Below are 14,312 nucleotides of genomic sequence, written 5' to 3'. Positions count from 1 at the left end.
GAGTCAGTGGATTAACAGGGTGAGTACAAATCTTTTTCCCCATTGACAATAGGAGTAAAACAGTCATCACACGAGCCAGTTGCAGCTGTTTATCTGTAAAGTGGCCAGGGCCCTGTCCAACCATGGATTAACTGAAACTGAACATCTGCCTCTTATAAAAGCCCTGGATGTATGAAGTTAGTCCCCACATGCTCTGATCATCTCTCCCTTTTTCTGAGACAAATAATAACCGCATTTATGGAATAGTGATTATCTCAGATAATGAGGTTGTAACATGGGAGTTTACAAGGTCATGGAAATGTATCAGGATCCTAGGAATTACTTTCTTTCTCCTGAAATCATTCCACCATAAACCAAAGCCCTATTGGCAGATTATGTATGTGGTCCTTAAGTAAAAGCGATTGCTTCGATGTATTGTTCCACTTCGCTCTGTGTGTGTCCGAAAGGAGCAGAGCCAGGTTATGAACATGGTCAGCGATATTCTTCCAATGATAACGGACAATCCTGGGTGGCCTGGGGCTACATTTCATTCGTAATAAATAATGTATGCAGGACTGGACAAACTAGATTCGAGAAAGTAGAGATCACAAAGATTTTCTCTCATGTGGAAATGCCACTGTGGCACAAAGTTCAATAAAAGGGTAAAAGAAAAGCATATATTTACTGGACAAATGGTTCACAGAAACAGTTGTAGCATTTGTAAATCTTACTTTATTTTCAAATTGTGCAAAACATATAGAACCCATCCTACACCAGTATAAAAACAAGACAATTTAAACAAATTCACACACATTAATTATATCTTACTGCAATAAGGATTATTAAAAACAGAATAATCTAAGTATTTACAGTTCCCAAACCTTTACAAAACCTTGAGCATTTCCCATGAAAATTCCCTTATAGAAAAGACTTAACTGCCCAGCGTAGCGATAGGACTGAGGTAGAATAAAGAGATAAAGATTAGTTTTTTCTTGGCCAGGTATTTACTCTAAAAACATTCTGTACTAGCATGGTTTGTATCCCCCGGGAAACAAAGAGATAGAGTGACTATACTTATTGTTATGACATCCAAGTACTGGAGCACAAATTGGACTTTACATTAGTTAACATGAGGGATGATAACTAAGCTCAAAATGCATTTTTCCTGTGCAAAAAACAAAATGCAAGCTAGTACGTTTTTATAAAATGAGGCATTGCTTTAAGAATAGTACTAAAATTAGGTACCAATGGCAACAGTGCCTTACGTAGTGATACTACATTTGTTTGTTGGATGTGCTGCAAAGTGTAACATTTTGCAGTTTAATGATAACAAAAATCGTTCACACCCCTTGAGATAGGATTTAGTCTCTACACATTAAACTCTCCTGAACATGTGACACATTCATCTGTCTTTGGTGGGGAGGGGACAAATTTTGCATTTTCATTTATTTACAGAAACAAGAGAGATTAGAATACTAGGAAAGCACTTAGCAATAATAAATATAAAATGGCAGCTTGTTATCTTATGTACTCATATACTCATATAACTCATAGCTCATATACTTAACAGTGGACTTAGCAACGTAACACTTCTACTAACTCACCTCAACATGCCTGGCACTGAAGTGAAACTAGCCTTCTTAAGGGAAACTAAATCTATGTACAGCAGTGCCCGCTGCCTGTATACACTTCCATTTATCACCCAGCAAACATAATGTCCACGCTTACAATGAGTAAACCACTTAACCTATAAATACGACTTAGCTAAATACTTAAGAGCAAAAAGCAAAGATGATCCAGATGAGCAGAAAAGGCAATACAATCAAATAAGACCTGTTAATATATGGTACTCCATTTTTAAAACAAAGAAAATATCATATATTCTGTACACAATGATTAAATACAGTGTGATCATTATACATTCCTGTGTATGAAAACCATTTTGAATTTGTAATAAAAACATGTAAACATAATACTTTCTGTAAAACAACTCAAAACTTCCAGCACCAGCTGTTAAATGCATAATAATATATATAACGTGTGTTTCACAGATTAAGTAACTATTAATAAGTAAAAAATAAAAGTCCAACAAAATGCTGGACTTTTACCGGTTGGAAATGTGTTGGAACGTTCTGTCTGTTCTGACGAAGGCACAGAGACAGATGAACGACCATGGTTTCCAACCTGTGGGCACTTCCTGCTCATGAGGAGCCGCTGAGGTGACTCTCTGCACTTCTGATCTGAAGTCTCACTCCCTCACAGCAAAGAGTCGGAAAGAACCTCCCTCTGTGTGGCTCTTACTGCAAACAGGAAACACAAAAAGCGTGTTACAACCAAGACCATTTATACAGATGCAACTCAGGGCACTCCAGCAATAAGCATGTAACTGTAAAAAAAGTCACTGGAATTGTGAATTATATTTTGGAAAGGCATGATCACATTTGAAGCAGCACAGTCCGAGTTATACTGAATCCCGTCTAAAGTGTCACACATCTCCACATTAAGAGAGCCACATTATACTGTGTTCAAAGGGAAAGTAGTACTTCCCGTGCTGAGCAAATTGAAGCGCAAAATCACCCTTTGACTCATATAAATAAATACATGTTTTTCCATATTTGTGGTTTTGTGATACCAAGAAGTCTGCCTTTTAGTATTGACCAATTTCTCCTAGTCGCCGATTCAATAAAACTCACACAAACATGGTGTGCACAATATCTTTGGAAATGGCGTGTTGGCATTATGACTCATTGTTGCCGAATTTCTGAGTCTGCCCTTTTCCTACATGTGTTAAACCTGATGACTTTGTAATTAGTTCATTGTTGGAGAGACCTTGAGGCTCTGCCATGATCAATAATCATGATAGACCAGTGCGATTGGTATCAGATCACAGATAATTGTCCATATAGGAAAGCACTGACTAAGTGGCTGACAGCCTTTCCATCCTCGAGTAATCAGATAGGCTGTGATTACTTCCCCAGAAACAGAGTCCAGTCCAAGCTGCCCACCCTGCCATGATGTTGGCACATGGCACAGACTCTCTCTCCGCCGTTTATTGACCTCCTCTCCCAGTGCCCTGAGCGAGGCCTTCGCAGTTCTGCATTAGATTTCATAGTAGTCAGACTTGGAATATTTCGGCCATTCAGCACTTTGCACACTCAATTGAAATGCCTGAGTAAAGTAAGCAAAGATCCCATGTGTGGCCCATCCACACACCAAACCACACCATTACTCTTACAACCCCACTTGCCAGCAGAACTGCCCGCAACGGCTTCCTGACCGGAGCCAGTCCACTGCAGCCGGCCGAGGCCATGAGAGTGATGTGAGAAACATGGAGCGCCTGCAGGGAACCCCCTGCATGCAATATTACTGGAGGCATAAATCAAGCTAGTATAGTGAATAACAGCACCTTTTCTAAGATATATTTTAGACTTTCTTGTAAAAGTTACTTGTCTAAACAAGCCTGTTTTAATTTCATTTGTATCTCAAGGTTTTTCTTTACCAAACTCCAACCGGTCAAATATTATGGCCTAAGCTGGTCAAAGCATTAAAGACAAATATTATTTTATACATAGATATTTCTTTATTTAGTATTAAAACATTTTTACCGAGGTTAATTTTTAAAAGCGAAAACATTCCCTATAGTACTTACCCAACGCAAACGACATAACGTCAGAAATCAAACTACATTTTCAGTCTAATTATGAAGCAAAATGTATCTTTAAAGACACCAAACGCCTACTGACACAGGTGTTCCCAATCGGGCATATACTGTATAGACTGTTTCCTCTGACTGGTGGGTTGTGTGCAGTCTTGACTCTCCTGTACTTGTTGCACCTGTTAGGGCGGTACACCTTCTTAGGTGGCACTAATCATGCTTGGTATTGCAGTTAGTTTGCTGACCTTGCATAAATCCGAGCATATTTTTGGCTGAGAACATTTTTTGCAAAGACCATGTGGCAAGCGGTTTGGGAAAATATTATGACATTATCAGGGGATCCTAACCACCAACCAATACAAACTACCTCACTCCTATAACACTTCAGCAGATTACATGTTGCACATCTATAAAGTGCTCATACATATGTTTTTAGTGATAAAACTCCACACTTCCCGAGGCTTTAATATGAACCTTTCTTTATAATGATGAAGGCTTTGCAGTTTCAAAGCTCCCAGACGGTTGCTTGTAGTTGGAAGCTGCTACATATCATTTCTAAACATGAATGGTTGTATTTTTAGATAAAAAAGGTTTCTCTAACTCTGAAGCCAGACAGTTCGGAGCCAAAGATTATTAGCCTTAGATTATAATACGGCCATTTTAACATGTTAAAAAACTATTTAACAAAATGCCTTAACCCATTCAGTTTTGTACATGTTGTTATTGTGCAAACAATCCTTATCCAAGAGAGACAGTTACAGTAAAGAAATGAAATGGTACCTCTCAGACTGGATGCCGTTTTTCAGGACTCGGGCATAGCTCTTTCTCTTGTCCAGGGGCAGAACATCCACAAAACCACCGTCTGCTTTGATGACCCCTGCATGGATGGCTGATTTACAAATACTGGAGCTCTGGGGAAAGAAAGAATCGCAAAGAGGAGACGTGCTTTTACAAGATGGTTAACACTTTTTCCAAATCTTTGTAATGCCTTTATTATCAAATACAGTACAAAACATATGACAATAATTCAAAGTCACCCAAGCATTTTGTTTCACAGCCAGTGCAACAAACCGTAAGCTCTTATCAGCAGTCTGGAGCTGAATCATTCATTTCTAGTGTAAACACAGATCCCACTGTCCATACACTCATACAGTATTTATCACCAGATGGTTTATGTCTCCTGTTTAACCAAAATCCAGCTTCTACACCACTGTAGAAACACATTTGGTCGCCTGAGATTGCAAAAACATTCCTGGCAAACTTGCTATGAGTCACACTGCTGCCTTTATTTTTCGAATATTGTAGGACTTTTAAGATCTATGGGAAACTGTTATGTGTCCAGCTGGACGTCATCTAGGTCGGTTAAAAGGGTAAAACCCTGTTTAACACCACGTTGACCTCATGAGACTGTGACAACTGGCAAATCCACAAGAGTGACACGAATGTCTACCCTTCTTTTCCTGGAGGGTACTTTACAATGACTAATCTACTCTGAACATAATTTAGGTGACTACAGAGTGATGATGAAAACCAGATTTCATAAAAAGGATTTCTGCCATCTCCTATCTCTGAGACACAAACACTAAGAGATAACACTTGAATAATCAGTGTGAGTGGTCAGGCCCCATGCTGGGTAATACATCCCTGGTAGTCTCTGGCTTACCTCACCATTACTCCCATTCTCCATGAGCTGTATTCCTACTGTGATTCAACAGCTCTCCGTAGCTGCCATGCATTACTAAGTCTAACTTAGTCTTACCTCACTCTAACTTAACCATGTGGCAGATTCACTTTCATTTTCTGTCTGTTAGCACATCTAAAACAGTGTTTTACTTACATCAGTGTAGATGTTGTTTCCAATCACAGGTGACCAATAGGATGGCTGAGTCTTGCAGTTGGCCGGACAGAAGATTCTGAGAAACAAATTTGACGGATAAGGGGTCACATTAATGGAAAAGGGTTTTGTTTTTTTCACACAATACTTAAACATCCTCTATTAGGCATTTATAAGCACTGTATATTTTGTAATGGTTTTATAACAAAGTGAAATATTAGGATATGTTTTTGTGTTAACTCATCTAGAGTATTTCTAACAATTATAACCTGTCCTAGAAAGACATATTTAAAAAAGATTACAAGTTTATTTAAGCACCTTGGACAGTTAGAGTTGGGCTTCTTGTAAGGGCAGATTTCAGCCACTGTGGTGTAGCAGTCAGCAGTCATTTCTGTCACAGAGAGAGAGAGAAATACCATTAATATACCACATATGTGTTTGTCAGCCTGTGAATTTAAGAGCAATCATGACTCAAGCTCTTATTTGGAAACCTTTGATCACTTACCTTCTGTTTTGGCCACCACAAAGGCATTGCCAGGTTTGTATTTACTGTAAAAGACATTGTGATGTTTAAGAAACAGGAAACGATAGACATCTTTAAAAAGCTCCCTTATTGCACAAAATGTGACTCATAGACGCAGGGCAACGTGTTTTATCATGTGATTTCTCCCTATAAGACTAAACTAGGGCAAACAATCTACCTGGAGGACTCGATGCCATTCTTTGTAGCTTTGACAAAGAATGGAAACTTGTCCATCCTTGTGGCGTCCACCACTCCTCCATTGTTGTCAATGGCACCAAAATGTATAGCAGCTCTGCAAATACTTGATTGCTGAAACAAAAAATAATTATACTTGTAAATATAAAGTGTAATGTATGAATTGTTGCATATGTTTTTTTTATTGTAAGCTAGACTCACCACATCGTAAAAGAGAGTTCCCCAAACCTTTCCTTTCTTATTCAGACAATTGGCAGGACAATTATATCTACAGTCAGAAAATGAGATGGAGAAAAAAGTGAGTTGATATCGAGAGGAAGAGCACGATAAATCAGAGGCAGTAAAACGTATTTCATGCACATCATAAAAAATAGCCTGACCTGTTGCAGGTTGCGCCTCTACACTTGTCTCGCAGTCTAGTCTCACACTTAATGGTCTGAACTGCAAGAACGAGACAAAAAATCTGTAAGGAAATACACAAAACAGGAAACTTTAACTTGTTTTTAAAAAATAACTGCTGTAGCTACCAAGAAAGGTGTTGCTGGGAGTCTTTGAGGAAGGGTTCTTGGGTGTGGTGGGTTTAGGGACGGACGGTTTGGGCGCTGTTTTCTTCGGAGCAGATGGTTTAGGTTTGGGCGCAGGTTTGGCGGTGGTACGAGGTGGCAGTGGAACCTGAGGCTTCTCCACCTCATTCATATCCTCCGTCTCTGAGCGCTGAGAGTCTATATGTTCAAACAGATATGGGTTCAGGTTTGGTAACACGTTTATTGTTACTATATTTAAATGATAACCATGTGGGTCTGCTCACCCTTGAAGCACAGGTTATTCTTGCATCCTCCTCCAAAACTGGGAGGGCACTGGGAACAAGGGCGGCCGTGCTGGTATGGAGCCTCGCCGATCCAGTTGCCCCTGCAGAAGTGAACAGTGCACAGCTTGAGTAAGGTGGAAATGAATCATCACTCAAGCGTTACCGGGCTCAAGGCCTTGTAATTACAACACCCATAATAGTCATTAATCCCACAAACTAATAAAACACTCCTCTTTGTCTCTCCAGCAATTACATCCTGTGGGCTCTCTGGAAAACAAGGGCCTGCTCTGCTCTTATTTTTCTTTCCTTGTGCTTCATTATTATTTTTCGATTCTGACTTCTGGAGGAATTGTAATGGTTTCAATATGTTATACTAATGTTTCGGACAACCGGTGCTACATATCCGTCGGGCAGCTATTTGAAGGAAACACCCTAATGTGTGAGCACTGTAAGGACGAAGAATGTTGAGAGTGGAGAGAGCAGAGATGTTGATGGACACTGCAACATAGAGGAACTTTGAGCTTACTTTGGGGAGTAGTTGCACACAAGGTAAATAGAGTTTTCCCATGTTTCTCCCCACACGTCCATCCTTGGACACGTGTGCACGGCGCAGCCCACTCGGCTAGTGGTGGCCCAGACCAGCTGTAAGAAGCGGAATACAATAATGGCCATAGTTAGAAAAAGCAAATGCTGAATGAACAGACAGAGCAGAGCAAACTAAAGCAAGGACTTTTCTCACAGCCCCATTGTTCAATCAGTCATTCCAGAGGAAGCAACTAGATAGGCAGTCACGATTAACAGGGCCACTGGGACTTCCAGAAGTGCCCAGTCTGTTATTCTGCCCCAGTCACATGCATGTTAAGTGTGAAACCAGTTGGCAATCTGTTCCCCCATTATGAACATGTTCATCATCCCAATAGAAGTGGTAATGCTTGTATAGCTTAACTCAGAAGAAAGACAAGTCAGCACAATCTCAAAACTGTCTAAGGGAAAATAAAACGCCTTATTAAACGGAAAGCTGCTGCAGTGGTGTTTCAGATAAATGATGTGTCATTTGACAGCAAATACAACACAGCATGTTCCATAACTCCTCCTCACTTTCCTCCCAAATTCTGAAACATGTGCGCTCTCCCTCCTCAGGAATGTTCATCTTTTCCTTGGTACAGAAGCCACTGGAAGCAGTGAGTCAGCACACAGACTGATGAGGGCTGGCTGTCAGCTCGATGTACTCTGTCTATCCACAGGGTCTAATTTCTGTGCAGAGGAAGCTATGTAGTATGAGTGCCTGTTCTAAGGGCACTTCCAGGTTTTGAAGGACATAGATAGGGTGACGATGCTCAGATTTGACACGGTCTCCTCTCTGCAGCATCTTCAGAAGAATCCAGGTCAAGCAGTGAGGGGTGTCTGGTGTGTCTGGAAATGACTACCAGATGGCAGTGATCAGGTTTCAGGGTGAGGGCAGAGGGAGGAGTAGGGATATTTCTGTAAACTCATCCCAGCAGCTACAAAGTAAAGTCTAGAGGAAGAGGTTGCCAACTCGCCAGTTTGTCTCCTTATGATTGATTTCCTTATTTTCTCATCAACTTTTAGAATCTTCTTTCTGTCTATTATTTATGATTTCTTCACTGTCTACAAGTTACGTGTTTGTCTGTCATTTAACCCCTTAGTCCCCCAAAAACTCTGCACATAAATGATGTGATACATCATATAGGGTGCACACCACATGTGGTGAAATATGTTCTATGTTTGAGATAAAAGAAGGCACATGACCTGATACTAAACAGATTTGATCATACGAATGGTACACATTACAGTATGCGCTTCAAGGGCAAGTGGAAAAATGTATTTCAACCAAAAAATGACACCTTCTTGGATCACTGATGATCTTGAGAGTAAGCTTTTAACTCACTGCCATGTGCTTTGTTATATGAATCACTTGGCCAAAAGAACTAATGACAGTTTGGTGGGAGATTTGTGTGTTTTTGTAACAGTCAAACTGAATATCATATGTGGCCATTTTAAGTCTTCATGCAGACACCTAAAGTTTTTATACAGCTTTTTTAGAATTGTACTCCCCAAGACAAGCAGTTTTCCCTTTAACATTTCTTAAATGTTTCTCCTGAACTCATTCCCCTTCTTACCTGGGTGTAATGGGTGCACATGGGCCCGGAGCAGCGATCTGGACACCAGGGGTTGCACTCACTGGGGTAGGGGTAGGTGTAGTCTTTCACTTCATCGTACCAGGACTGGACATGGAAGGCAGGAGAACGATATCTGTAGGGCGAACGCGCACAAACAAACACACACAGACAGTGGGCTCAGTCACAGGACGTCCAGGTACCAGGGGCAAAGGGAAATATCTGAGACAGCTGCCAGGTGCTTTGGCCAGACTGTATAAACCTCACTGCCCCTGCCCCTCCTCCTCCCTTCAGGCCTCAAATGATGAGTCTGAATTTGACCTGGCACACAGAACTGCAGCCTGCTCCCCTCCTCCATAACAGGGGAAATCAAATCAGTTTGAAAAAAAGGATAAGAGAAAACATAAACATGGCTCCACAGCCCAACAAATCTTTTCAAGCTCTTGTTATAAACATGTCTTTTTACGGTATTGAAAAGTGCTGAGCTTATAAATGGAGAGAGTAGACGGGGAGTGGAAAAACAAAAGGACTCCACATCACGGTTTGCTGGCACAGGAAGAAAAGAAGTGAACAGGGAGGGAAGAGAGCGGCTGTGAGAATGGGAGCAGATTCCTGGAAGGGCAGGACTAGCACTACACATGCTTGTACTTCACACATATTAATGGACTAATATTGTTTTAAAGGAGCAGCTCTCCTCACTTTGGTTAACAGGAAACAACTTCCTCTTGACAGTTAAAAAAATACATACTGTTATAAAGAAGGCAGAAGTAGAAAGTCCATATAACACTGGTAATATGTGACAGATTAACTCAAAAAAACAGTTTGTGCAAAACAAAAAACGTTATTCTTATTTTGCATTTAATACCTGAAACTGTTTTATAGCACTGGTAGTAGTATTTTGACAATCTGGAGTATTCCTCCCCTGTTATAATAATCAATATCTGTGTTTTCTTTATGCAGACTATGTGTATTATTGTATCTCACCTCCCCCAGTGAACAGCCAGGTTTTGCCCGATAGACATGAGCAGGTCCTGAGGTCCGTGGTCCCATTGACACTGCTCCGCCCAGTGAGTAGCGGACCGCTCCAGCTCATCATCCCAGACCTGTACACATGAAGGAAAACAACTCTCTGACAAGGTTTTCACTTTTTTAGACACATATGAGAAGACCTTTGACATTCACCTGCTGCATCTGCTACATGCCTAAGCATTATAATCTTGTTCTGACTCAGTAGAAACATAACCAAAACTTGTTCAACGCCTTAATTCCTGCACTTCCTTCCTTCCCAGTGAGCTGAAACTGAGCTGGATACGAGTACAACATTAAGCTTTGATAGTGAAATTTGAGAGGGGCAGCTGGCCCTGGTCCACTACAAATCTCCAGCGATCACAGCTGAATTATCCACATTTCCTGAGTGGGTTACTTTACAGCGATGGAGAGGTGTTTGGAAAGTGGAGAAGACACCTGACATGGACTGGTTGCTATGAAGGGAGGAAGGACTGCATACAGCATTGCCCCTCAAAGCACATCTCCTCAGTACATTTCCAGTCTTTTGGTGGTCTCTAAGACATGCACACACAGTCATCACTGTAACCCCAAACACCCATACACTAACACAAACACACACACTGCCTGTTCGCAGGAATTTGAGAGAGCACTGGGCAGAGTAAATCTTCAGACAGTTTCCCTCACAGCTATAACCACACTCCAAAGACTCACAGGCCACCACTGCTTCTCTCAACTTTATGGAGCTCGTACTTTTCGAAAACTTCCTGTGTGTCTCTACAATAAACACTCTTATACTTTACACATTAATGTGACATGCTGTCCTTTCATTTCCCTTTCTAGTCTTTTTCTTTCTGTCCTCCTTTGACCCATCCCTCCCTTGCTCTCCTGTCATCTCCGGTGTGGGGTGTTTGCAGGTAGGACAGACAGACTCAGCATTATTATCCTCCTTGTAAAAGAGCTGCACAGCGGCTGGCAACAGTTCGCCATCATGACAGCATGTTTCCAGCAGAGAGAAAAGGTTTTTATTAGAGGAATAATGCTTTTCTAGGCAGAATACAACTTCATCTAATCACCAACCACATTTTCAGGGTTGCTGACACATTCAAAGCAAGTTCTTTGTGATGTAAAGTCATCATTAAGAATTACACTCAATAGGTGATTGGTGTATTGGCACATGTCTCACCATGTGCTCCATGTTGGAGGCAGTGGGGTACACTTCGCCCCTCAGCTTGTTGTGCAGCTGGAGGATCTCCTCGCGGTCCGACCAGCGGACGGCACGGCGGGTCCTGTTGCCGGCTGTGTGGCCGCTGCTGCTCTGCTCCGCTTCCCGCTCGTAGCGGCTCAGCAGCTGCCTGAGCTCATTGGAGTCGGGCAGGAAGAGGCAAGCTGAGTCACTGACGCACAACAGCAGAAGGGAGAGGGAGAGGGAGAGGACAGGGAACCAGGTCATGGCAGCGCAGGTCATTCTGACACTTGGGCTGTCTGGGTTGAACTCGCAGACGGCAGCAGACAGGGCGTCGTGTGTGAAATCCCAGACACAACCTGCAGGGAGGAAGTATTTCATGAGTTTTTCCCCACTGTGCGAGTCCACACAGCAGATTTCTAAACCAATATAGGAGTCACTTTCTTTAACACATTTTTAAATGTAAGGTTGTAATATTGATTTAGAAATATGTCATTCTAAAAAAATGTCTTTGTATTGTGTTATGTTGAAACTGAGACTGGCAGTCTTGTGATGCTGAGCAAACTCTGGACTTTTTATTCTCAGCTGTTCTGCTTCCTGTCAGTTTAGTCTTTTGCCAGTTTGTTGTTGTTGCATAACATCTAGTTATTCAGGCACACTATCAAATCTGATGCAATCCAAAACAACAGCCATGCAAGTCCTTTTTAAAGCTGGGTGATGATGTTCTTTAGTGTAAAGTTTTTTAATTGCTTCAATAATTGTACCATGAACACATAAATAACTTGAACTTTGCCACAATTAACCAAGCAGTTTTTTTGAATCCATAAGAAAAACTCAGTCTAAATGACTTTCAGCTTTTAGGACTGTGCTTATTTAACCCTCACTGCCTTAAAAGCATAATTGAAAGCATATACCCAGTAATAATATAGGCCTGCTTCAATAGCACCTGTTATAAAGAGCCTTTTAGCATCCTTAGTAAATATAACCTGGACTTTGCTTTGCACCATAGTTCTCCTGAGAAATACTCCCTACCTCTCCACTCTGATTATTTTCTAAGCAAACTGAGCAGCAGGATGGGACACTGAGGAGGGAGACCTGAGTTCAGGTTGAGAAGCTTTCACCCTGCTGAACCGCCAAACACTGCATTCCTGACACATCCAGGAGCAATATTCTGTAACAGAGAGTGCATCTGACCTCCCTCTGCTAACCCAAATAACGTTTTATAAAGAGAGAAGAGCAGACAGTGTGATCGGAGAAGAAAGACAAAATAAACCAAGCTCTAGCTCACTGCTTGCTCTCATCCTAGAATCTCCTCACCTCTTTCCCTCTTGCTGAAAAGGCGGCTTGAGGTCTGGCCCCGGCTCTGTGTCAACATGCTGTGCCAGCTCTGGGCACTGAGAGCCGGCGGGCCGCTCAGCACCACACCCTGCTCCGCTCCCTGTGCCCCCTTTTCACACTGAACCTCTACCAGCTCCTCTGTCTGCACCCTTCTCATGCCTCTCATGAATGTTATACCAGAGTGACAGACAGAGCAGATGACCCAGACACATGTACACATCCTCATGTTGTTTAGGAATCGAGCCCTCTCTGCCTCTGGTGTGCTCCTGAACACAGGCTGACCTCAGCACCAGGTTCAAAGTAAACACAATATAGATGATCTGATTTAAATACATTTTCATAAATGCTTTTTGAAGATTGGCACACTAATTCAATTTTAATGTATACAATGGTTGACCCCCTAACTGTAAAGTTTATTTTGGGGTGAATTTTCTAATGTGATTGATGACTTAAAATCTAGCATTACATTTTAGAATATCTAACTGCTTGGTTCATTAGCACGGTGCCTGTATATTTATTTTCCATCATGGTAGCTACTGCTCTTCCATTAACATGGAAAGCTGCACACTCACAATGAATGGCAGTGTATTGGCAGCAGCCTCTTTTACAGTGGAAAGGTTTGCAACCCAGTTTCACCCGTCATAAATTAATTTTCATTCTGAGTGAATAAAAAGGGATTAGGAAGAAGAGTAAAGTTTCATTTACACAAAATCACGTCAGTCACAAGTTGCATCGTTAATTCATTTTGCAAGGGGATGAACATTGTAAAGTAGGCTATGGGTGAAACTCCAGATCTACAGTGAAATCGATCTAACCCATTGCAAACAAATGTGTGTAATGTCTCATCTCGCTCACCTCTATCTTCACTAGTGTCCAGAGGAATATTTCGCTGTCCTGTGCGCGCGGAGTAGTATTCCCTTGAGAGCGCGAGCTGCTGCTTGCTGGCGGTGTTCCTGAAGCACACAGGAGCTGTGGGACTCCTGAGCAGCTCACAGTGCCTTATATAGAGAAGGATACCCCTCAGGAGCAGAGGAAAACATGACTGTCTCTCCCCACTCCCCCACTCGCCAGCCGCCCTCAAGTCAAAAATGTTCCTGCAGAGTGCGCGCGCTGACGAGCAGGAAGAAAACTACAGATCCTGTAAATCAGAAAGCTGATGTCAGATCAGCCTCTGAATCACTCTGACAGTTACTACCAAGCTACAGACACGCTTCAAACTTTACGACACCCCTGCTGTTGCTAAGTACATTTACTCAAGTGCTGTACTTAAGCATCATTTTTGAGAGAGTTGTACTTTACTTGAATATTTCAATTTTTTGCAATTTATACTAGGCCTACTACCCCACTACAATTCAGAGGTAAAAAGTGTACCTTTGCTCCACTAAATTTGTTTTATAACTTAAGTTACTTTGCAGATTTGGATTAATTATATGAGATTTAATTGACACTTCAATAAGACTTTAGTCAAACCTGGAGTAAATCCACAAGCCCTGCTATACAAAAGAATTAAACTTAGCAATTTTACCAACTTTGATAAACACATTATTGCATCACTTTCAATAATAATAATCAAAAGATATGATGTATATAATTCAGAAATGGGTACAAGATCTGAGTACTTATTCCACCTGTGAACAACACACTAAACAGA

General features: G+C 41.5%; 1 protein-coding gene across 1 annotated transcript; it reads right to left on the bottom strand.

Moving 5' to 3' along the window:
- Positions 1-691: 691 nt before the first annotated feature.
- Positions 692-13,742, bottom strand: crispld2 (cysteine-rich secretory protein LCCL domain containing 2). The gene is made up of 15 exons (XM_034117059.1): positions 13,517-13,742; positions 11,324-11,682; positions 10,117-10,235; positions 9,136-9,268; positions 7,521-7,636; positions 6,995-7,095; positions 6,714-6,908; positions 6,567-6,627; positions 6,388-6,454; positions 6,170-6,300; positions 5,974-6,017; positions 5,787-5,859; positions 5,472-5,547; positions 4,415-4,545; positions 692-2,279 (listed from the first exon to the last, which is right to left on the bottom strand). Exons 2-15 carry the CDS (start codon positions 11,603-11,605, stop codon positions 2,228-2,230), a joined length of 1,581 nt encoding a protein of 526 aa, XP_033972950.1. The 5' UTR covers positions 11,606-11,682; positions 13,517-13,742; the 3' UTR covers positions 692-2,227.
- Positions 13,743-14,312: the final 570 nt, after the last annotated feature.

The sequence above is a fragment of the Trematomus bernacchii genome, unplaced genomic scaffold (genome assembly GCF_902827165.1).
Source record: "Trematomus bernacchii unplaced genomic scaffold, fTreBer1.1, whole genome shotgun sequence".
Lineage (NCBI taxonomy): Eukaryota > Metazoa > Chordata > Actinopteri > Perciformes > Nototheniidae > Trematomus > Trematomus bernacchii.
This window is presented reverse-complemented; position numbering and strand designations above follow the sequence as displayed.